We start from the raw sequence: 26,212 nt of genomic DNA on the forward strand, positions 1-26,212 counted from the left end.
GATTTCCTATGGGTACTCCAGTTTCCTCCCACACTGCAAGACACAATGGGGGTTATTTACTAAAGGCAAAGTCACCGTAGATCCGAGGGGGACATGCAAGGAAAATAAAAAACAGCATTTTAGCTTGCACATGATTGGATGATAAAATCAGCAGAGCTTCCACTCATTTCAGAGCTACCCCTTAGATTTAGAGCGACTGCACTTCCAAGTGCACTTTCAAGTGTACTTGCAGTGCAAAGTGGATTTGCCTTTTGTAAATAACCCCCAATATGTAAAGCGCTGCAAAAATGATTGATACTGTATAAATACAGTACCTGTAATAAATAAATATCGACTGATCTAAAGCAATCTGTTACCTGTGAAGGAGGAAGATATACTGCAGCCCCAGAAGATTTGGCTGCTCAATGACCAGGCCATTTTTTGTGATACGGCACTGCGTTGCTTTAACTGACAGTAGCCCGGTCGTGCGACGTTGTACCCAAACGAATTTGACATCCTTTTTTCCCACAAATAGAACTTTCTTTTGGTGGTATTTGTTCATCTCCTTGGTTTTTATTTTTTAAACAAAAAAAAGAGCGACAATTTTGAAAAAAAACACAATATTTTGTACTTTTTGCTGTAATAAATATCCCCAATTTTTTTTAAAAAAAGCTAATTTTTTCCTCAGTTCAGGTCGATATGTATTCTTCTACATATTTTTGGTAATAAAAATCACAATAAGCGTATATTGATTGCTTTGTACAAAAGTTATAGCGTCTGCAAAATAGGGGATAGATTTATGGCATTTTTATTATTATTTTTTTTATTTATTTATTTATTTATTTTACTAGTAATGGCGGCGATCTGCGATATTGCGGCGGACAAATTTGACACTTTTGACACATTTTTGGGACTAATGTCAATTATACAGCTATCGGTGCTATAAAAATGCACTGATTACTGTATAAATGTCACTGACAGGGATGGTGTTAACTGTGTTCCCTCACTATGTTTTAACTGTGGGGGGGATGGGACTGTCTAGGAGGAGAGACAGATCGGTGTTCATACTTAGTATGTGTAGGCAATTTCGGCTTCTAAGACCACCCAGATAGGTTCAGGTAATGCAGGAAGACCTCCGTTGACCCCCAGGCCTGGAGATATCAATAAAGTGACACAGGAGACAGGTTTGCTTAGCCACTTTATGACATCTAATTTGAGTTTCAGAAATACAGCATTTATGTCATTTGAGGGATGGGAGGAGTTTTACTAACCTTATACATGTCATTGAAATGAAAATAGGTTCAGTTAATATTTAACTATTAGCTGGTGTTATAAGACAAAATCTTGCATCATTTTTACTTAAAGAATATTCTTTAACAGGTGAAGGACACACTAATCTTATCAAGAACAAACATGAGCTAGGCCAAACTCCATATTCTAGCTAAAATGTATAGGCAACCTTGAGAAGGTTTTCTATAGATAACAACTTAAAGATAATGTGGATTTCAGTTAAAACTCATATTTGAGTTTTCTCAATTTTCCTGTGAAACATAAAATGGTTCCCTAGAACTAAAATGGAGTCCCTCATGATATGTGCTATGTTCTTTACAATCCCCTCTTTGAGACATTATTTATATGGCTCACTATCTTTCACAGTTATGTAAATTTTCTTCTATCATAATACATACTCAGATAAATTCTATTCGCAGCAGCAGGATCAGGGGTTCGGGATGCCTTAACAATTATGCACATTATAAGCTTATAACAGGCATATAGGAACAAAACAAAAAGAGCAATCATAATTATAGTTATGGCAGCACTCTTTATCCATGTCAAAATTCCTATCCCAGAACTTAGGTTTGCAAAAGGATCCCATGTCTTAGCAATGTTTCTAGCTTCATCTTGTAATTTGCTTACTTCTTTCCGGTGTTGTGCAATTATATCATAATAATCTGGTACCTCCATACTTGTGTTATGAAACCAGGTACAACACTCATAATCTTCTGTGTTTTCACATAACCCAGTTAAAGCAGCACTCATGCTTTCTATGGCTAACTCGTGTAGTTCTAATTGTTTTCTAATTGCCCTAGTTTCTATATTTAATTTAGTAATATCATCAGAATTCTTTTCCATTATTTCATCAATGATTCCAGTGTAATTATTCAACCTTTTCATTAAGTCTATTCCCCACCCAGTCCATGAGGGGAACCAAGCCCATGCCTTATCCTTTGTAAGAAATAACTCCCTTTTATTGCGGTGTTTGAGGGGGTACCTAGGATGCATGCTAGCTTCAAGGAGGTGTCCTCCCTTGCTATCTCCTACTACGCCCATGATGGGGACTAGGGATGCAAGATAACACCATCCTTGGGGTTCGGTGGGGATCCAAGGGTGACAGATTTTTCCACAACAAATATAAATACTGTTTCCTAGAGCTAAGGATCGTTTGTTGAATATTGTCATCATTTCATCAGAAAAACTGGAAAAAGTTAAACTCGACAATAATTGTCCTACTGTGGAAGTGGAACTGGAGTTAAGAAAGTTTATTAGAGTGGTGTTTAGGGCAGGTTCTGAAGTATGAAAGAAAGGGCTTTCAATTGAAGTCATTGAAAAATTAATATTAGCTTGTTGGCAAACTTCAGCTCCATTTGTGGAGTTTCCCAGCCTAAAACACCAGTCTGGGGAATGACTTCTACCAGTGATTTGGAAAGTAAGGGTATTATTTGAAAGTGTTCTTATGACTTCTGTGAGGACGACAGGAGGTGTGCCATTAAGGAGTGGGGTGAAGTTTAGAGGTACTGCCATTAAGGGGATTCTAGCAGTGCTAGGATGGAGTTTACTACATATCCAACATTTTTCAAATCCAGATTTCTGGGCGTAGCTATATTTAAACTTCAATAATAACATTTTATCTGTAAAACTTTCTGAGTTTTCATTTCTCTTGTGTCTGTCATGTGTATTATTCTGTTGTAGAGTGTTAGAGGCCCCACAAATACCCTTTATGAGTCCCAAATCTTCAGAATAATAAATACAGTTAGTTATCAGCCAAGTTGGCAGGAACACAATCAGGGCAGCCCAGCATAGGAGGCACAAGGCCTTCCCAGAAGTCCGTGATGAAATAAGCGACGTCATCTTGTTCAGAGTCTTGACCACCTGCTTCACTCAGTGTTCGAGGATTTATATCACCTGCTTCACCTCTCTGTGCTTTATCTTTGCCTTGCTTCTTAGGGTCCTGGTTGACCTTCTTTACGCGACTTGCATGAATCCAGGCCTGTTGTCCTTCTACCAAAATAGCTGTGCGGGTGACTGCGATCACTGTGGTTGGGGGTCCGAAGGGAAACTCTTGTTTCTTGGTGCGGTTCAATCTCTGGACCACCACGGTGTCACCCACCTGGAAAGGGTGTGTAGGTTCCTGTGAAGAAGAAGGAGAGGTGCGAGCAACATTCCTTTCAACTTTATCCAAAGTTTCAATAAGTTTTTTTACATATTCTTCCTGAATAAGATCTAGGTCCCCTCTTTCTAACATAAGTGGCTGTCTGGCCCATGGGGTGGGGAATGGCCTACCCATTAAGACTTCAAAAGGAGAGTATCCTGTCTTTTTAGAGGGTGTCATTCTTACCTCGGCTAGTACAGCTGGTAGGACCTTCTTCCAATTTGCATACGTACCTCCAGTGGCCTTCCTGATCTTATCTTTAATGGTTCTGTTCATCCTTTCCACTATACCTGAACTCTGGGGGTGGTAAGGAATATGAAACTTCCATTCTATTTTCAGTGTTTTTACCAGGTCTTGACAAACTTTGGCCACAAATGCAGGACCATTGTCAGAGTTGATCTGCAGTGGGCAACCCCACCTTGGGATAATTTCTTGTATCAGAATCCTCACTACTGTTTGTGCATCTTCCTTTGTAGTTACAAACAATTCTATCCATCTTGAAAACATGTCCACTATTATTAGCAAATATTCCTGTCTTTTACCTAGTTTGGGCATGTGTGTAAAATCTATCTGCAGATGAGTGAATGGTGTAGATGGATATATCAGATGTTCGTGTTTTGCTTTGTGAGGGTTGCTAGGGTTATTCCGAATGCATGTGATGCATCTGGAAACATATGCCTTAACGAGAGAGGGAAGACCTGGAATGTAAAAATCCTTATCCAAAAGTTCACATGTGACTTTCCACCCTCTGTGACCTATCCCATGGTATTGTGAAATAAAAATGGGTGCACTGGCTACAGGGATACATGGTCTCCCCTCTTGGCAGACAAGGTCAGTTTCTGGGTTTGTCTGCACACCTATTGAGTTCCATTGCTGGATGTCTTGGTCTGTGGCATATGCTTGGAGATCACGCAATGTTTGATCCAAAAGAGGAATTTCTGGTGAGAGTAATGGCATTTGTATGTTTGCAGGCTGTGTGGATGCTGCTTCTCTTGCTGCTTTGTCAGCTAAGGCGTTGCCTTTGGCTATGTCATCCTGTTGCCCTGTATGTGCCCTACAGTGTAGTATAGCTATGGACCTTGGTAATTGTATAGCTTCTAACAGACTTGTGACAAGCGTGGAATGTGAGATGGATTTACCGTCTGCTGCTATGTAGCCCCGCCTTTTCCATATGACTCCAAAATCATGCGCGACACCGTACGCGTACTTGGAGTCTGTGTAAATGTTTACATCCTGCCCTTCAAAAAGCTGACAAGCTCGAGTAAGGGCTATAAGTTCTGCAGCTTGTGCTGATTGGAATGGGACAGGGTTTGCTTCCAGTATTTTATCAGGCAGCTGAACAACAGCATACCCTGCATGGTATGTGTTATCATTTGGTCTTGAACAAGACCCATCCACAAAGACATTCTGTGCTCCAGGGAGAGCAGTTGAAGACATGTCTGGTCTCGGGGATGTGTCTTGGTGGATGAGGTCCATGCATTCATGTTGAGGCACTACCTCATCTTCTTCACCTTTCAAGCCTAGCAAGGCATTCAGGATTGGAGCTGGGCCAGAAGTGGGAGAGGCATATTTGATCTCAAGTTTTGGGTTAGAAAGTAAAATTACTTCATAACCGCTCAGCCTCTGGGCTGACATGTGCTGGGTATGGATGTTCTTTAGTAGAATGGATACATTGTGAGTGGTGTGTAGTGTGGTGGCATGCCCTAGAGTGAATGATGTAGCCATTTCCACCACCATCGCACAGGATGCCAGAGCTCTGAGACACGCCGGCATGCCCTGTACTGGCATCGGCACAACTTTTGAAAAAAACGCAATTGGGCGGAGTTTCCCCCCATGCTCCTGAGCCAGGACCCCCGCCATTGTTTTACAGTTGTCCCTTGCAAACAAGTGAAACATTTTACCATATTCAGGTAGTCCAAGTCCAGGAGATGTGACCATTGCAGTTTTAAGATACACAAAAGCATTGTACATTTCATCATTCCATTTCACACAATCTGGCATGTCAGTACCTGTGGCTTGCCTCAGGAGATTATCATAGTAGGAACAATCAGGTATCCATTGGCGGCAGTAACCAATCATTCCAAGAAAGGATAGCATGTCCTTCTTAGTAAGTGGGCGGGGCAGACCCACGAGAGCCGCAGCTCTCTTGTGACTGATTTTCCTTTCTCCTTTGGAGAGTACAAAACCAAGGTATTCAACAGTTTCCTGACACCATTGTAGCTTTTTCTTAGAAACCTTGTGACCATTGTCTGCTAACCAATGTAACAGATCTAAACCATCATTTTTACATGCTTTCTGGCTTGGACTACACAACAACAAATCATCAACATATTGGAGTAGGACAGAACCATGGCGGGGTGTCCAAGACCGCAGGGTTGCCTGGAGGGCCACTGTGTACACTACAGGGGAGTCTACATAGCCCTGAGGTAGTCTACACCACGTCATCTGTCGGTTTCTGAAATTGAATGCAAAGATAGGCTGTGTCTCTTCGTCAACAGAAACTGAAAAAAATGCATTACAAAGGTCAATGACCGAAAAATACTCTGCATCGGATGGTATGGAAGTTAAGAGTGATGGCACATCAGGCACTATGGGAGCAATGGGTATTACTAGGTTGTTTATAGCTCTGAGGTCTTGTACAAACCTGTAAGAGCCGTCTGGCTTCATTACTGGGTTAATGGGGGTGTTGTAGGGTGACAGTGTCTCTTTAAGAATTCCTAGCTGCAGGAACCTTTCCACCATTGGGGCCACTCCTTCCTCTTTTTCTTTTGAAATGGGGTATTGTTTGTGATAAACCGGCTGTGCCCATGATTTTAAAGCTGCCTTGTATGGGGTACAAGAAATAAGACCTACATCCAAGGAGCTTTTTGACCATACCGGATCATCTGGTGGAGGGAGATCACTATCCTCAGTGTAATATATTGGTATTACCTTGGAGTGTACGAAGACCCCTCCTTCAGTAGTCATTTTCAGTGTTATACCCAATTTTCCCATCAAATCTCTACCCAAGAGATTCACAGGACAATTTGGTATAATCCTGAAACAATGATGCAAGACTGTTGCACCTCCCCTTTCAACATCACTTACTGGTAAAGGTGGTGTTTTGTATGTTTTGGTAAGTATCCCATTAATTCCCATAGAAGGTTCAGCAATTTTAGTCTCACCTCTGTAGTAGTCCTCACTGAGGGTGCTCCGAGTTGCCCCTGAATCGGTTAAAAACGGAACAGGCCTATTTTTGACATATAGGGTCACAATTGGTTGTTCATTGTAAGAGTGTGAGATCAAAGGAAATGCTGGGATACTACCTTCCGGGCAGCTTCATTTCAGTTGCTGTTGATTCCACTGTATAGGGAATCGGGGACCCTGTTGCTTTGGGGCAACTTGATTCGGTTGGCTAGATTGGGGTCCCTGTGTACGCATTTGATCTTGATCTTGAGTATTTGGGTTATTCCATTCATAAGGACATTGATTTCTCCAGTGACCCTCTTGTCCACAGTTAAAACAACATGTGCGGGACTGCTGGGGTGGTCTGGAAAAACCATGCCCTCTCCCTTTTGTTCTTCCTCTTCCTCTGCCTCTGTTTCCGCTGCTCCATTGTCCACCATTATCTTGGGGAGGCTGAGTTCGCACTCCACCCTGATAAAGGCTACTCACTGCTTTCTCTTTTATTACATCAAAACACCCTGCTGCTTCTTTCTGTATTAAAGTTTCCTGAAATTGGTCAATCGTCTGTGTGGTCCATTCAGATATCATCTGTTTCACCACCAAGGCGAACTGGGGTTTTAGATTATTCATAAAAGTTTGAATAAACAAAGCTCCCACATCAGTAGTTGTAGCTAATCCAGCTTCTGTTGTCCAATTTTCATGAAACCTTTTCCAGAATTCAACTACAGTTTCTCCTGACTTTTGTTTGCATGCTATGGCAGTAGGGAGGGAACTTTTATTTTTAAATACTCTCATCATTTCAGTCTCTAATTCTGTCCACATGGTGTTCCTACCTGGTACTGTGTTTAGCCCATATGCTCCCGCGTTTCCAGTGTCAATAGTGTTTATACTTGGAACATTTGCCCAGCTCCAGGAACTGGTGTGTCCTATGATACCATCAATGATAAGACGCATGTCTTCCTGTGTGTAATTTCTACCCTTACATGCCTTTTTTAAGTAAGTTAAAGTGCCACCTGCAGAGGCGGTGGGTTTGGGGCAATGTTTTACTATCCTGTCAATGTCCTCAATGTCTATTACCTTTTTTAATAATTCATTTCCAATGGTCATGAAAGGTGCTTGAAGGTTAATGTTACTATATACAGTTCCACTCTTTGTTTTAGGGGGACTAAGTATTCTATCCCCTTTAACGTCTTCTTCCTCCTGCTCTTGGCCAGGTGGTGAAACTACCCCTCCTATAGCTCCCTGTTCATCTTCTGGTTCACCTACCTCGACTCGGGCCCTCTGTGGGTGCTGTCTATCTTGTTGTGGAGCGGGAGGCATCTGCTGTTGTGGTTGTGGAGCGAGGGGGACCTGCCGTTGTCTGGTTGCATAATGTCCAGCCAGAAGATCAATATCTTCTTTTCTTAAACTCGGATAGACATGTACATATGCAGGTGGAGGATGACTGACTATTGGCAGGGGTGGGGCTATTGGGTCAGGGACAAATCTCTTTTCATCGGCTTCTTCTCTATGTTTCTGGTCATAATCTTCCTTACTTAAACATTTGGTGGGCTTTTTCTGTTTCTTATTATCCCTCTGAAACCAATATGGGGCGTATTTTAACCAGTTCTCTCCTCCCTTTTCCATATAATCCATATCCCATTGAGGATCCCCGGGGTACCAAGGGAAAGCTCTCTTATCTCCTAAACACAATCCTTTTATCATATCTATGTGAAATTCATCATTAGCGCCATCCCGGGGAAAAGGATCTACACTGTGTATGGCTTCGGTCCATCCCGCTAAATTTGAAACCCATGGGACTATGAATTCATAATTAGTACCACAAATTCTGGCTACAAAATCCTTACACGTTTCTCCTGGATTGGGAAGAGGGGGAGGATCTTCTTTACCTTGTTTCTGACCCATATTGACAGTGGGAGCCGACTGTTCTTACCACCCAGTCTTCTGACCCACACACACACAACAGATTATCTTATAACTTCTAATGCGATAGATAAGAAAAAGCAAAGGATTTTGGGGTCACCGGAGTCTATTTCCTCATTAACCACTTCATATCCCTTCCCAAAAGGAATGTCTCTATATATGTGTATGCAGTACTGCTTATCTTTGTGGGTTTCCCAAAAACCCTCTAATATTAACCTCTGGCGTGGTTCTTATCCCCTACTAATTTACGGGTCTAAAAAGCTTTAATCAGAGCTGAGGCAAGAAATATTTCGTCAATAAAGACAAAATGAAGACTTACCTTCAGATATGATTTTATTTGGCTTTTTATCCCGGCGAGCCCCCAGATTGTAGGCAATTTCGGCTTCTAAGACCACCCAGATAGGTTCAGGTAATGCAGGAAGACCTCCGTTGACCCCCAGGCCTGGAGATATCAATAAAGTGACACAGGAGACAGGTTTGCTTAGCCACTTTATGACATCTAATTTGAGTTTCAGAAATACAGCATTTATGTCATTTGAGGGATGGGAGGAGTTTTACTAACCTTATACATGTCATTGAAATGAAAATAGGTTCAGTTAATATTTAACTATTAGCTGGTGTTATAAGACAAAATCTTGCATCATTTTTACTTAAAGAATATTCTTTAACAGGTGAAGGACACACTAATCTTATCAAGAACAAACATGAGCTAGGCCAAACTCCATATTCTAGCTAAAATGTATAGGCAACCTTGAGAAGGTTTTCTATAGATAACAACTTAAAGATAATGTGGATTTCAGTTAAAACTCATATTTGAGTTTTCTCAATTGTCCTGTGAAACATAAAATGGTTCCCTAGAACTAAAATGGAGTCCCTCATGATATGTGCTATGTTCTTTACAGTATGGACACACAATCTGTCTCTACTCCCCTGAAAGAACCAGGATTTGTGTGTTTACACACACAGGTGCCAGTTCTCGCTCTGTCACGAGCGATTGCCCAGCGGTCATCGTGCCAGCCGGGGACTCGAATTGGCTCCAGGCACACGCCCGCCCCTAGTGGGCAAAAGGCGAAGTGACGTAAGGTAACGTCGTTTCGCCCAGCCATGCCATTCGGTTGGTCGGCAAGCAGTTAAAGCAGAACTCCGGGCACAAATGGTTTTTAAGTATAAAGGTGCTTTCTTATGTTCAAAGAATGTGTTCTTGCTTAAATGATTACCAGTGTTGCAAATGAGAAAATCACATTAGTTGTCTTGACGTCCAGTACTCCTTTATATCCGGATTATTAGACCAGTGGCTGCTGTGCCCTCTTTTCCCACAGCCACCGGTCTTGTAACCTCTCTGCTGTAGTTCTCTGTGAATAAGTGGAGACGTAATTACTCATTGTAGTGGGCAGTCAGGAGATACTCAGATTGCCGGTCTGAACCACCCACTGGTAAACGTCACTGCCCAGCCCTGCCTGCAGCTTAAGCTTAACTCCGCCCACTTCACACTGAATCTCCATGTGAAGTCTAGCCCCAGCTCCGCCCACCTGCCTGCCCATTACTTCCTGCATTTCCCATTGCATGAAGGGAAATGTAGTTCTTTATGCCCGCACAGATGTGACGTGCAGTAGGGCAGAAAGTCTGTCTCCTGGTGCACAGAAATGGAGATATGAAGCTACGGCAAGATGATCTCACAGGGGGTGGAACATAAGGATTACAAGAAAAGTAAGACCTCTTAATTTTAAACCTTATGAGATTTTTGTTATTAGAGCCTGGGGAGAGAATCTGAAAAAGCTAAACTTGCAGAATCCCAGAGTTCTGCTTTAGGCATTGACCACAACCGCATTGATCATTACCATAAGGCCTTTTCTTCAACCTCTTACCTGGTCTCTTCATTGAACTGAATGGCTCCTGAAGGGATTGGCATAGGCAATAGGTATTTTAAATGTTGATTGTTGGTGTAGTGTCAGTATACAGGAGTCCTGGTAGGTGTAGACGGCATTTTTACTGATCTTGAAAACACAGAAGGATAGTCTAGCATGCTGTAAGACAAGCAAAGCCAAAGGAAACTTCTCATTAGGTAAATAGGTAGGCTACCATTTCAGACCTCTCATTTTAAAAATGCTAGTTGCCTGGTGATAATGCTGATTCAGTGGCTTCAGTATTTTCTCATCTATAACAAATGTGCACATTAGATGTAATAACCTTTTTTGGTTGCATGCTTGTTCTGGGTAATTAACTCTGAAAGTTCTGAATCCACAGACAGCCAGGCAGGAAGTTATGGTGTCCCACATGTTTCTCTTAAGAGTGGTTTTCTGTAACAGTGTTAGTGAATTGGTGAGCTAGAGGGCTTACACACCTTTGGCCGTTATGTTTGAATCCTTGACTTCACTTGAAGCCAATGATGCACATTACAGTCTGATTGTACAGTTTCCTTTAAATTTACTAAAACTGTGTATTATGAGTGCCTTCCCAAAAATGTGATTGTGTGCATCCTATTGTAAAATGTATGGCCAGATTTTCCTTTTCTGCCAGTCTGTTAAATTCTATCATTACTGACAGCAAGCCTGACAGGATGTGAACCCATGTATGTACACTAGAAAAGGGGTGCACCATAAAACACACATAGCTGAATATAGATTGGGCTACATTCAAACTCCTTTTTTTTTTTTTTTTTATTGTGGTGTGTTTTACATGAGTTATTATTTCTCTTAATGAAAGGTGTTTTTTGCTGGAAACACCACCCATTATGTAGTAGACAGGGTTTTTTTTTTTTTTACACACTGCAACAACACAGCGGTGTAAATGCACCCTTACAGTGGATGTACACCCGATTCATGAAATTTGAGCTGGGCACATATATCTGTAATGTTTTATCTCTCTCCAAAGCACTAAGTCCTGTTTCTGCTGTTTCGTTGCCCTGTTATCAGCATGATAACTTCTGACAATTTCTCCAAGACGGGAGATAAAAGCACCTGAAAATGTGTGTTGTGGGAGGTTGCTATAAATAGATTAGCAGAGAGCTTGTCTTGTCACAACACAGCTCTGCAAGTCTCTGCCTATGTGGAGGGGAAGGGGGTGCCTTTCCTCCAATCAGCTGTCTCCCAGTGTAAGCCAAGAATACACTCCTACAGCTGACTGAGGAAGTGAAAATTCTAACCCAATATAAGAATTCTAAAGGATATAGAAAGGGAAAGACAGCAGAAATACATGTGAAACTTATGTAGAGAGATTTGTTTCATCTCTGTGTATCATCTGAGGCTGTTCACCTCACTGGGTATATGTGAGGGTTTACATCCACTTTAAAGCCTAGTACACATGGGCCGAATGTTGGGTGACATTGTGTATGTGTGTATGGCAGCTGGTCCGACAGAAGCCAGCCATTTGGCTGGCTTATGTCGAAGGCTCATGACCAAAAAAGGTCTGCTGACCAGCTTCCAATCAGCATTCTAAGCCAATGGCTGAGAGCGCTGACTGGAGTGTTCTGGGGGGGCTTCCCCCTGTCAGAACACAATAGCCCAGCAGGGGAGATCACTGTACTAACATCGGATTGTTATTACAGCGGCTCTGACCTGAGCTGTGAGGTTTTTTTCGTTCAACCTGCACGGAACATTAGGCCTGTGTTTACTAGGCTTTAAGGTAGCCCTGCCACAGTTTTGTATTTTGACATTTGATTTTTTTTTTATTGTGTCTTTTTTCAGGTTTATGAAGTCCATAAGATGTACCTGTTCTCTGTGTTCCTGGGATATTTACTACAGTTTGAGAACTCGGCTCTGCTGACATCCCCTCTTCTAAGCCTTGTTGTGGGTTGTATGATTGCCAAAAGCCTTCAGGTACTGCATGATGGAATTCAAATTATATGAGTACCTCTTGTATTGTATAATTTTTTTTTTTTTTTATGAATGTGTTAAAGAAATCAACTTGATCTTATCAATCTGTGGTGATGTTTAAAAACCTCATCAGATCAGCCTGTAACTTTTGTACCAGTGCTCTTTCCAGCCTTAGGTTGTTTAAAACGTCTAAAGCTTCAAAGACCCTCGCTTTGCACCTGCTTTTCCAACTGTTTCTCTATAGAGATTGTAGGCACCCCATCAAGCTGTTTGCTTCCTTTAAAGGATAAGTTAATCTTTGGGAACAAACAATAAAACTAGTGCGCAAAGACCACACTCTCTCTTTTTTAAATAGTGACAGCGAGCGGGAGAAAAAGGATCTGCTTGCTGCCACTAGAGGCAGAAGAGCAGGCAAAGGCTGCAGGAGTGGGAACATGCTACACGCTCCACCCTAAAAACAGGTGGAACATGTAATATGTTCCCAAAGATTAAATAAAAAATATATGTGGCGCTACCTCATCTAAAATACGTGAGCTGATGAAAAGAGTAAATACTCAATAATAATGATATAATAAAAAATCCTCAATGTAACGCGCAATAATCAGTTAAGCAGCAATGGCGTAATTAATGTGCAAAAAGATGATATATAATAAAGTGACCTCACTGATCAAAGTGCATAGTGCATAAAATAAACAATAAAATATGCCAAAAAATGTGGATTCATAGTAATATAACCATAAAATCAAAAGAATATTTCAGAAGAAGACTCCATATAGTGCAACTCTTGCATAAAGAGCAATAACACACACTAAATATACAAAATGTGTGAACCCCTAATAATATTACCATACATATAAAATAAAAAAATATACAATTCAGAAAAAAACTCCATATGGTGCAACTCTAAATAGCGACCCGAGAAAATCTAACAACAAGTGATATAAAAGTGCAAGTGCAATATCCAGTAAAAATATAAATGTGCAAAAAATGCTAGTGAACTAATAATATATATTATAAATAATAAGACTGAAAAATGTCCAAACAAATGCAAAGTATAGTTCAAAAATGATAACGTGCAACTCCCGATAACAGCACGGTACAGATCTTCTAAAGATGATAAAAAAAGTGCAGGTACAGAACTTCTAAAGATGATGAAGAAAGTGCAAGTGCAGTGAACAGAGCTCTGTGATGGCCAGTGTCCGATAGTAAGTATGTCAATCCAATCAGGTTCCGGGGTGCACTGATCGTTTCCCCCAGCCTCTCACCTGTAGTTGCGGCCCCCGATGGGCCGAATCGAGCATGTGCCCACAAGCAGTAGAGCAGTATAACGGGGACGAGCTTCCGGTCATTGTCACAACCTCCAGGGTCACAAATACACTGGCCACAGTACAACAATCTCCCGCACTCAGTGGGTATCCTCAAAAGCCCTCAGATTGATGATGGGAAAAGAAAGGATGGCTCCATAGTGTAGTATATTAGAAGTTTTATTCATAAAAAATAGCAGCAACTTACATCAAAGGGTGGACCCTTTGATAAAGTCACATGTGGTGTGACGCAACGCGTCAGGGAGAAGCCAGGTGCCGCTGCTTCCGGGTACGGCCGAACCCGGAAGCTCCTGTATTTACTGTGGAACGCATGATTCTTTGATGTAAGTTGCTGCTATTTTTTATGAATAAAACTTCTAATATACTACACTATGGAGCCATCCTTTCTTTTCCCCATCATCCATCTGAGGGCTTTCGAGGATACCCACTAAGTGCGGGAGTTTGCTGTACTGTGGCCAGTGTATCTGTGTCCCTGGAGGTTGTGACAATGACTGGAAGCTCGTCCCCATTATACTGCTCTACTGCTTGTGGGCACATGCTCGATTCGGCCCATTGGGGGCCGCAACTACAGGTGAGAGGCTGGGGGAAACGATCAGTGCACCCCGGAACCTGATTGGATTGACATACTTACTATTGGACACTGGCCATCACAGAGCTCTGTTCACTGCACTTGCACTTTCTTCATCATCTTTAGAAGTTCTGTACCTGCACTTTTTTTATCATCTTTAGAAGATCTGTACCGTGCTGTTATCGGGAGTTGCACGTTATCATTTTTGAACTATACTTTGCGTTTGTTTGGACATTTTTCAGTCTTATTATGTATAATATATATTATTAGTTCACTAGCATTTTTTGCACATTTATATTTTTACTAGATATTGCACTTGCACTTTTATATCACTTGTTGTTAGATTTTCTCGGGTCGCTATTTAGAGTTGCACCATATGGAGTTTTTTTCTGAATTGTATATTTTTTGATTTTATATGTATGGTAATATTATTAGGAGTTCACACATTTTGTATATTAAGTGTGTGTTAGTGCTCTTTATGCAAGAGTTGCACTGTATGGAGTCTTCTTCTGAAATATTCTTTTGATGTTATGGTTATATTACTATGAATCCACATTTCTTTCTCGAACATCACGGGACATAGAGCCACAGTAATTACTGATGGGTTATGTAGGTATCACTGATGATTGGACACTGGCACACCCTATCAGGAAGTTCAACCCCCTATATAATCCCTCCCCCTTGCAGGGATACCTCAGTTTTTACGCCAGTGTCTTAGGTGATGGACGTGTAAAGATGTCCTGTGCTGAGCTCCAAAGGGAATATCCTAAGATCCTATACTGGGGCAAGCCAGGCGAACCGGATCCATTCAAAGTGTCTTTTCATGGCCGAATTGAATGGTACCCGGGCCTCGTGTCCGAAGAAACGAGGTTTTACCCGTAATGCTTCTCTTTTTAGAGAGCTGGACCCCGCAGATCAGAAAATGGCTTTAAACTTCCTAATTTCTGGCGAGGTGCTTTACGGTCCCAGAACTGTTGGATCCCCCTACTGATGGGGGCCCCAGTCTCTGACGGTTTTTTCAAACGGAGCCCACCGTGAGAGGTGAAGATTGGGTCTGTGTAAACAGCACCCTGCGGCTGGATAAGGTAAGAGGAGATTCCACAGAATTTTTGAGTTCTAGTGGCTTTTCTCCTTTAAGGTAAATGCATGCTATGCCTATTGTGACCACCGGGGGCTGCCAAGAGCACAAACCTACACATGCTGACTCTGTCTCAGGTGTTGTAATCGCTGTTATGTCCCAGCGTCTCAAGCAGGCTGCAAGCAGGTAAGGTGGAAAGGGGGATTTCTCATGTTTGAATGTTCCCCCCCAGGCTAGAGAGGGGCCACAGGGGTCTAGAAAGTGGTTATACCACCCGGGCTCTGCGGCCTAATGGCCACCATCTCTCAAGATAGCCGTTCAGGCAGATCTTGTTACCAGCCTCGCCACCCCCCCCCCCCCCCCCCATCCCCAGCCTTTCTCCGGAAGCATGACAGGAGAGTCGGCAGCGCGGGAAGCGCTCGTTTTTTTCAAAACTCGAGGGGGGGGGGGCGGTAGAGGAGGGGGCGGGATGTCAGCACAGAGTGCTTAGACTCCCACTCAGGCCAGCTGCAGGCTATTAAAGGCACTCTGTACAGGTGCACTCAGCCTTCTGAGAGACACAGAGCTGACGGTCGCATGTAAGGTGGGACACAGGCATTCTCCTAGGCAGCATTTACTGAAGTAACACCAGACTGAGCATTGGGTAGCAAGGCTTTTAGCCAGACTACATCGCTCAGCGGGCAGTGTTCATTTGTATACCTCACACCTTGTTGCTTTGCACTATGGGTAGAAGAGGTTCAAGCACCCCAGGAACCAGAGACACTAGGGGATCTCGTTCAGGTTCTGAGGGCCCCCTGTCGGCAGCATCCTCCCCCCCCTAAAGATGGGCCAGGGACGGCTAGCCAGGGAGAGCCATCGTTGTCAGGGGCTACACCTGCTTCTGGCACTTCAGCCCCTGTATATATTACACAAGAGGTTTTTTCCTCAACCATTAATGGTCTAGAGGAAAGATTAATGGCCTTGATTACGTCTTCACTCAGTGGAAGAAAACGCACTAGGCTTTCCTCTGTTCCCCAAGACCCTCAGACAGAGGAGCTCTGGGATAAAGGAGATGAATCCCTTTCAGAGGATCGGGATGGGACAGATGATTCCTCTTCGGAGGATTCAGGTGGAGAGGGACCCTCTGCGACTTCCCAAGAGGAGAAAGTCTTAGTGCAGATCCTCACTGGATTGGTCCGCTCCACATTTAGGTTGCCCATACCTGAAACTGCTAAAGAATCCTCTTCTGCTTTGGGGTCACTGAAACCTTTCCAAGCAGCACATGCTTTTCCTGTTCATACTTTACTTGAAAAGCTTATTTATTCTGAGTGGGATCACCCAGACAAACGTTTTTTTCCGCCGAGAAAGTTTTCAACACTTTATCCGATGGAAGAAAAGTTTATTAAAATGTGGGGAATACCGGCTATTGATGCCGCCATTTCCTACGTAAATAATAGCCTGACTTGTCCTGTAGACAATGCTCAGATGCTCAGGGATCCTGTAGATAAAAGGATGGAATCCCTATTGAAGGATGTTTTCTCCTTAGCAGGATCAGTGGCCCAACCTGCAGTAGCAGCGATTGGAGTCTGTCAATACTTAAGAGACCATGTTAAGCAGGTCATCAAAGTATTACCTGAACAGCAGGCCCAGGGGTTTACTAACCTTCCAGCGGCCTTATGCTTTGTGGTTGACGCCATTAGAGATTCTATCGTGCAAACCTCCTGTCTTTCACTGGGGTTGGTGCATATACGTAGAATCCTATGGTTGAAAAATTGGTCAGTGGAAGCACCATGTAAGAAGCTACTGGCTGGGTTTCCATTTCGTGGTGCAAGGTTGTTTGGAGAGGACTTGGATAACTATATCAAGAGAATCTCTTGTGGGAAAAGCACTCTCTTACCTGTCAAGAAGAAGAGTAAGCATCCCTCTTTCAAACTGACTCTTTCCCCAGCGCCGGGGGCTTCAGCCTCCAGGCAGTCTCGACGGCCGCCTCCATCGGGGTCCAGAGACAAGAGTCAACCCCAGGGACAAAAGAAGTCCTGGGGAAAGAAGCCTACTAGGCAAAACACTAAGACCTCTGCATGAGGGGGCGCCCCCGCTCACTCGAGTGGGGGGAAGACTGCAACAGTTCTCAGAGCTCTGGCACGAGGACTTCCAGGACAGATGGGTAGTCTCCACGGTAACCTTAGGGTACAAGCTGGAGTTTCAGGAATTCCCTTCTCCTCGGTTCCTCAGATCAAATGTTCCCAGAGACCCAGAGAAGAAGCAGTCGTTCCTTCTAGCGTTAGAGCGACTTTTGTCGCAGGAGGTCATTATGATAGTTCCCGCAAAGGACCAGGGATTGGGCTTCTATTCCAAACTTTTTACGGTCCAAAAGCCAAATGGGGATGTCAGGCCCATTTTGGACTTAAGGGATCTGAACCGATTCCTAAGGATTCAGTCCTTCCGCATGGAATCAATTCGAACAGTAGTTCCCACCCTGCAGGGAGGAGAATTTCTGGCATCAATAGACATCAGAGATGCATATCTGCATGTGCCCATTTTTCCTGCTCATCAGAAGTTTCTGCGCTTCGAGGTAGGAGGGCGCCATTTCCAGTTTGTGGCTCTGCCTTTCGGGATAGCCACTGCACCTCGAGTGTTCATAAAGATCTTGGCTCCTCCTCTGGCCAGATTAAGGGCTCAGGGTATAGCTGTCATAGCATACCTAGACGACGTGCTCTTGACAGACCGGTCGGTAGCCTCTTTGAATGGAAACTTGAGGACCACGGTCAGGTATCTAGAACACCTGGGTTGTATCCTCAACTTAGAAAAGTCTTTCCTAAAACCAGTAAGAAGACTGGAGTATTTAGGTCTGATTATAGATACAAGCCAGGAGAAAATATTTCTACCCCAGGCAAAAATCACTGCTTTGAGAGAGCTGATTCTGACAGTAAGGACCAAGAAGGGTCCCTCAGTCCGCCTTTGTATGAGGCTACTAGAGAAGATGGTGTCTTCATTCGAAGCAGTTCCCTATGCTCAGTTTCACTCAAGAATGCTGCAACACAGTATTCTGTCGACCTGGAACAAGAAGGTTCAGGCATTAGACTTTCCGATGCACCTGTCGCATGCGGTGCGTCAGAGCCTCAATTGGTGGCTCATACCCGAAAACCTGCAGAAGGGGAAATCCTTTCTACCGGTTACCTGGATGGTGGTAACAACAGATGCCAGTCTGTCAGGTTGGGGAGCAGTTCTGGAACAGGCTGCGGTCCAGGGGGTATGGTCCAAAACAGAGAGGACCTTACCCATCAACATTCTGGAGATCCGGGCGATACATCTAGCTCTAAAAGCCTGGACTATCAGGCTACAGGGTTGTCCAGTCAGGATCCAGTCCGACAATGCCACAGCAGTGGCTTATGTCAATCATCAGGGAGGCACCCGGAGCAGAGCTGCTCAAAAAGAGGTGAACCAGATCTTAGTCTGGGCAGAGATGCATGTGCCATGCATATCGGCAGTTTTCATCCCGGGAATAGAAAATTGGCAGGCGGACTATCTAAGTCGCCAGCAGTTACTTCCAGGGGAATGGTCTCTGCATCCCGACGTCTTTTGGGCCATATGCCAAAGATGGGGGGTTCCAGATGTAGATCTCTTTGCATCCCGATTCAACAAAAAGATAGACAGATTTGTGGCAAGGACAAAAGATCCTCTTGCATGCGGGACGGATGCGTTGGTGATTCCGTGGAATCGGTTCTCACTGATTTACGCATTCCCGCCTATTCTGCTACTACCACGACTCCTTCGCAGGATCAGGCAGGAAAGGAAGTCGGTACTTCTGGTGGCCCCCGCTTGGCCCAGAAGGACTTGGTATGCAGAAATAGTAAGGATGACGGTAGGTTCCCCGTGGACACTACCGGAACGCCCAGACCTGTTATCTCAAGGTCCAGTGTTCCATCCTGCCTTACAAACGCTAAATTTGACGGTTTGGCTATTGAGAACCACGTTCTGAAGAGTCGTGGGCTCTCAGGTCCTGTCATATCTACCTTGATTAATGCAAGGAAGCCAGCTTCCAGGATGATTTATCATAGAGTCTGGAAGGCTTATATAACCTGGTGTGAATCCAGAGGTTGGCATCCCAGGAAATATGTCATAGGTAGAATCCTTGATTTTCTACAGATGGGATTAGAGATGAAGCTGGCCTTGAGTACCATCAAGGGCCAGGTTTCTGCTTTATCAGTATTATTTCAGCGGCCACTTGCTTCGCATTCTTTGGTCCGAAACTTTATGCAGGGGGTGATGCGTCTTAATCCTCCGGTTAAAGCGCCCCTAAACCCCTGGGACTTGAATTTGGTCCTGGCTGTGTTACAGAAACGGCCTTTTGAACCAATAAGTCAGATTCCTTTGGTCTTGTTGACAAGGAAATTAATTTTTCTGGTGGCCATCTCTTCTGCTAGAAGAGTATCAGAATTAGCAGCTCTTTCCTGTAAGGAGCCTTATTTGATTATACACAAGGATAGAGTGGTACTACGCCCTCATCCTAGTTTTTTTACCGAAGGTGGTTTCTGATTTTCATTTAAACCAAGACATTGTTCTACCTTCCTTTTTTCCAGATCCCTGTTCTCCGGAAGAGAGATCTCTACATTCGTTGGATGTAGTAAGAGCAGTTAAGGCCTATCTAGGGGCAACTACTCAGATCCGCAAGACGGATGTTTTGTTTGTGCTGCCAGAGGGTCCCAATAGAGGACAGGCAGCGTCAAAAGCTACCATTTCTAAATGGATTCGACAGTTGATCATTCAAGCTTACGGTTTGAAACAGAAGATTCCTCCGTTTCAGATCAGGGCACATTCCACAAGGGCTATTGGTGCTTCTTGGGCAGTGCATCACCGGGCCTCTATGGCTCAAATCTGCAAGGCCGCAACCTGGTCTTCAGTTCATACATTCACCAGATTCTATCAGGTGGATGTGAGAAGGCATGAGGATATCGCCTTTGGGCGTAGTGTGCTGCAGGCAGCGGTACAGGGTCCTCAGGTCTGATTGCACCCTACTTGGTCGTGGTTCCCCCCCCTCAGGTAGCATTGCTCTGGGACATCCCATCAGTAATTACTGTGGCTCTGTGTCCCGTGATGTTCGAGAAAGAAAATAGGATTTTTTAAAACAGCTTACCTGTAAAATCCTTTTCTTTCGAAGGACATCACGGGACACAGAGGTCCCGCCCCTCTTCTAATACACTATATTGCTTGGCTACAAAACTGAGGTATCCCTGCAAGGGGGAGGGATTATATAGGGGGTTGAACTTCCTGATAGGGTGTGCCAGTGTCCAATCACCAGTGATACCTATATAACCCATCAGTAATTACTGTGGCTCTGTGTCCCGTGATGTCCTTCGAAAGAAAAGGATTTTACAGGTAAGCTGTTTTAAAAAATCCTATTTTTTTGGCATATTTTATGGTTTATTTTATGCACTATGCACTTTGATCAGTGAGGTCACTTTATTATATATCATCTTTTTGCACATTAATTACACCATTGCTGCTTACCTGATTATTGCACGTTACATTGAGGATTTCTTATTATATCATTATTATTGAGTATTTACTCTTTTCATCAGCTCACATATTTTAGATGAGGTAGCGCCACATATATTTTTATTTAATCTTTGGGAACATATTACATGTTCCACCTGTTTTTAGGGTGGAGCGTGTAGCATGTTCCCACTCCTGCAGCCTTTGCCTGCTCTTCTGCCTCTAGTGACAGCAAGCAGGGGATCCTTTTTCTCCCGCTCGCTGTCACTATTTAAAAAAATAAAATGTTGCCGTGCGGGGTTCCGGCTGCGTCATTCACTCACAAAGTTCTGTGAATGGGAACTATAAATACCAAAGTCTTTGCAGCTGTCGGCTTTTTCTTGATGAACTACCATGGCGCTGTTGTATTTGCCTTGAATGCATTTAGTGAGGAATTTGTGCAAAAGTGGTCTATTGCCGCTGTGAATCCGACAGGGCCCTGCATTAACACGGCACTTACTTTTGTAGTAGAGGACATGGCTGTCCTAAAGGACCAGTTGGAGCTCTGTTTTCGCTGGAGGGCTCTGCCCTTCGCCTGAAACTAGCTGTGACATTACAATGTCAGATTGGTCAAAAGTCCCTTAAAGTGGATGTAAACCTCACATATACCCAGTGAAGTGAACAGCCTCAGATGATACACAGAGATGAAACAAATCTCCCTATATAAGTTTTACGTGTATATCTGCTGTCTTCAACTTTATATACTGTTTAGAAAGTGCACGTCCTGTTAGAATTTTCTCTTCCTTATTTATTTATGGTTGTGGATACTTGCCATACCCTGTGAGACAGCGGACTGGAGGAAAGGCACACACACCCCTCCACATAGGCAGAGACTTGCAGAGCTGTGCTGTGAATAGACCAGCTCTCTGCTAATCTATTTATAGCACTCACCCTGACACACATTTCAGCCTGGTTTTATCACAGTTGACTGAGAACTTGTCAGGAGTTATCAGGCTGATAACAGAAGAACAGAGAAGGAGAAAGCCACTGGACTTAGGGCTTTGGGAAGAGATAAGAAAACACTGCAGCTATATGTGCCCAGCTTAAATTTCATGAATCAGGTTTACATCCACTTTAAAGGAGATCTTCCTTCTGCTGAGGATGGCCCATCACTAGAAGCCTTCCCTCTCATTTCTTGCATGTCAGTTAACTTATACTTTCACTATTTTTTAGGTTGGAGTTAAAAAGGGCACATTCAGAGCGAAAGTGATGAAGATAATGTACTTTTACTTGGCATTTACTATTTCTGTATCACTGCATTATTTAATAAGGGTAAGTAGTCTTGTACTGAGAATAGCACTTGTATGACATTTTACTTACACAGATAATTAAAGCACAGCTACACAAATTAACACATGATCAAAAATGCTACTTTTCCTATTTCTGAAGCAGTTGTGCGATAATCTGTGGAGTGATTATGATTACGAAACATCGTTTCTAAGCACCAGTGGGTTATTCAAACCTCTGGTATCCACACAAAACACTACCATTGATTTTGGGTGGACTAAGCCTAGCTTCACTAAGTTTCCTTTACATTGGCCCTTGCTCCGCTGGCAGCTGGGACTTTCCTCTTCTCTTTGCCACGTAGGGGGTATGGGTGGGCCCTCCGTGTCCTCACTTGCAATGCAGAGTCAGCAATTTTGCCTTGTACATAACAGTGTCCGAGTGCCTGTTACCAATGGAGTGATGAATAGAAGTAGCATTGGGGGACTGCTTGCAGAGAGAGGAGGAAGCCTGCAGGAGTGAGGAATAAGGTAAGTAAAACTGCTTTTTAATAGTACCCTAAACAAAAATTAACATTTAACACTTGCAGTGATAGCAAAGCCCCACTGGAAGGTTAAAGTGGTTGTAAAAACTGAAGGTTTTTTTTTACCTTCATGCATTCTATGCATGAAGGTAAAAATCCTTCTGTGTGCTGCTCCCCGCAGAGATGCTCCCTTATACTCACCTGAGCCCCTTCTGGATCCAGCGATATGCACAAGAGGCTCAGATGTCAATGAACTCCCTCTCCTCATTGGCTGAGACAGCAGTGGGAGCCATCAATCACAGCCAGTGAGCCAATGAGGAGGGGGCGGGGTCGAGCTGCAGCTCTATGTGTCTTATGGACACATAGAGCAGGGCTCGGGAGCGAGCACCTACTAGTGCCCCCATAGCAAGCAGCTTGCTTTGGGGGCATTGGTCAAGGGGGAAGAGCCAGGAGCGCTGGCTACTCTGTGCAAAACCATTATAACATGTTGTTTTTTTTGTTTTTTTGTTTTTTAAAAGCCAAACCTTTAATACGACTTTAGATTTTTCCCATAGTTCAGCTTCAAGAAACCAGTCATGACACCTGGTACTTGTCCAAAGTCAGTTACATGCCAAGCAGTGAATAAAGAATAGGAATGGTGGTTCTGGCGCATTCACCTAAAAAAAAAAATCAGTAATAAGAGCTTCTTTATTTCTGTCCTTACTGGTTAAATGTTTTCTAGTATGTTTATATCAACACCAGGCTGATTTCACAATTCTTCCACCATTGGGTAGTAATTTTATATGCACTGATGGATAATGGGTCCATTTTAGCTAATTCAAAATTGTAAAGTTCAGGATCACAAGGAGTTATCTACCCAACTTCTGAATTATTCCTCTTTGCCTAACATAAGTCTGAAAATCTAAAGATTTATATTTTTTTTAATTTTAAGACTGTAATTCCTCATAAAGAAAACCGGCAGCTTTTGAAATCTCTTGAAGTAAAGTTTGGACTGAACATGACTAAGTAAGTAGAACAGCATTTTATTTATGTTAAACATAAAGCCAAACAAGGCCAAAATCTTTTTGATAAAAACTTTTTTTTTTCTCAGATTTTTTTTTCAACTATTTGGGTAGAGTAGACAAAGTACTTTAGCTCTTGTAACTATATACCCTTTATGGACCACAGCAATGTTTACATTCCCCCCAGGGGCCTGTTTATTTGGATGATAACTTTGTCATTTACATAGGATAATAAAGTAATATATACAGTATCTCAATAAAGTAAGTACACCCCTCACATTTTTGTAAACATTTTATTATATCTTTTTATGTGACAACACTGAAGAAATGACACTTTGTACAATGTAAAGTAGTGAGTGTACAGCTTGTTATAACAGTGTAAATGTGCTGCCCCCTCAAAATAACTAAACACAGCCATTAATGTCTAAACCGCTGGCAACAAAAGTGAGTACACCCCTACGTGAAGATGTCCAAATTGGGCCCAATTAGCCATTTTCCCTCCCCGGTATCATGTGACTTGTTAGTGTTACAAGGTCTCAGGTGTGAATGGGGAGCAGGTGTGTAAAATTTGGTGTTATCGCTCTCACTCTCTCATACTGATCACTGGAAGTTTAACATGGTACCTCATGACGAAGAACTCTGAGGATCTGAACAAAAAGAATTGTTGCTCTACATAAAGATGGCCTAGGCTATAAGAAGATTGCCAAGACCCTGAAACTGAGCTGCAGCATGGTGGCCAAGACCATACAGCGGTTTAACAGAACAGCGGTTTAGACATTAATGGCTGTGAGTTGAGTTATTTTGAGGAGACAGCAAATTTACACTGTTATACAAGCTGTACACTCACTACCTTACATTGTAGCAAAGTGTCATTTCTTCAGTGTTGTCACATGAAAAGATCTAATAAAATATTTACAAAAATGTGAGGGGTGTACTCACTTTTGTGAGATACTGTATACATAGTTTTGGGGACAAACTAGGCTTTTTTTGTAATATTGACTTTCCCCCCAAAAAATGTTATCTTCTGTCTATCAACAAAAGATATACAAAAATACAAAAAAAATGCCCTTTGTTTCCCTGGCGTTGGTTTTATTAATGTACCTTTTACTATAAATTGTAAATAGTATATATTTGAATATATTTAAAATTATGTTTCTGGCTCAAACCATAGCAAAGTTGTTTGTAAATGGGAAAAAAAGGCATTTTTTTCAATTTTGCTATTTTTTTTCTTATGTACTGAAAAAATAGCAAACAAAACAAATAAAAACAAAAAATTAACAATAAAATATTAATGGTATAAAAATAGAACAATACATCAGCAGAAAAATAATTGCTAAAGGGAGTAGGGGAGGAAGGTGTTATTATTGAATATTGATTAACTTTAACTATTGGTTAATAAGGGGTTAAATAGGAATACATTTAAAAAATGTGTATCTATTCTTTTACTTGTATGGTTCCTTTAAGTGCTGTCACATACAGATCAAAGGTCAAACCTTTGATCTACATGTAAATGAAATAATTGAAATATATTGTATTGAAACAATGTTACGTCCAAGAAACTTTGTTGAAGTTAGAGCCGGTTCACACAGGGGCAGCATAACTTGCAGCACGACTCACAGAGGCGACCTGTACACAACTTCAGCGGCGACTTGCAAAATGACTTCTGTATAGAAGTCAATGCAAGTCACCTGAAGTCGCCCCAAAACTAGTACAGGAACCTTTTTCTAAGTCGGAGCGACTTGGGTCACTCCTATTAGAATGGTTTCATTGTACAGAACGGAACACGACTTGTCAGGTGGCTAAGTCGCCTGACAAGTAGTCCCTGTGTGAACCGGGTCTTACATTCAAAATACTCACTTAGTCAAAACCTTTGTCAAATTTTTATGGCTGCCAGTGTTGTTGTTTTGATTGCTAAAAAGAAAGCATGGTCGGCCTAATGTTTGCAGTGGGAACACAGAAATATTAAACACTTCCCCCGGGTTGATGTCATATGATGTGGGGGACTTAGAGTGGAGATATCTGAATGATGCCTGCAGCTACAGGCAGATATATCCTTTTTTTTTTTTTTTTCAACGAGGCGATTGACTCCCTGCAATGTAAAAGCCATGATTGCTTTTACAGGGGGAGGGGGGACGTCCTCCCACCGCCCTCTGTTGCTTCTCCGGACTCTCCCGTGCGATTGGGGAGCTGGAGAACTAATCTGCCTCTGGCAGGGGTTTGCCATAGAGCTGGCCGGGGATCACATGGTTGGCCTCCCAGGTTTATGACCTTCGGAGGCTGGAAGCAACGTCCTGATGTCACTTCCAGCTCTGGCAGATGTAAGGCAGATGTAAACACTGCTGTTTTTTTGCTGGAAAGCCTGAGATTTTTTTTTTTTTTTTTTTAATTTCAGGCTTTCCAGCATAGAAGAGAGATGTGGGGACTTATAGACCCCATATCTCTCCATAAAGAGGACCTGTCATGCCCTATTCCTATAACAAGGGATGTTTACATAACAAAAAATAAGACATTAAAAAGAAAGTGTAAAAAAATAAAATAAACTGTAAAAAAAAAAAAAAAAAAAAAAAAAAAGTTTTAAAGCACCCCTGTCTCCTTGTGCTCGCACGCAAAAGCAAACACATATGTAGGTTGCACCCGCATATGTAAACGGCATTCAAACCACATGTGGTATCG

The 26,212-nt window shown here is 42.7% G+C and overlaps 1 protein-coding gene across 2 annotated transcripts in view; it reads left to right on the forward strand.

The window, feature by feature from the left end:
• The window catches only part of DPY19L4 (dpy-19 like 4), a 101,305-nt gene that overhangs the window by 41,634 nt on the left and 33,459 nt on the right, over nt 1-26,212 (forward strand). For both annotated transcript variants that reach the window (XM_073631987.1, XM_073631988.1), the window contains 3 exons: nt 12,181-12,312; nt 21,965-22,063; nt 23,470-23,543. In XM_073631987.1, coding sequence (XP_073488088.1) covers nt 12,181-12,312; nt 21,965-22,063; nt 23,470-23,543 — 305 coding nt within the window. The remainder of the gene's footprint in view (nt 1-12,180; nt 12,313-21,964; nt 22,064-23,469; nt 23,544-26,212) is intronic.

This window comes from Aquarana catesbeiana, linkage group LG05, assembly GCF_042186555.1.
Source record: "Aquarana catesbeiana isolate 2022-GZ linkage group LG05, ASM4218655v1, whole genome shotgun sequence".
NCBI classification, from domain to species: Eukaryota; Metazoa; Chordata; class Amphibia; order Anura; family Ranidae; genus Aquarana; species Aquarana catesbeiana.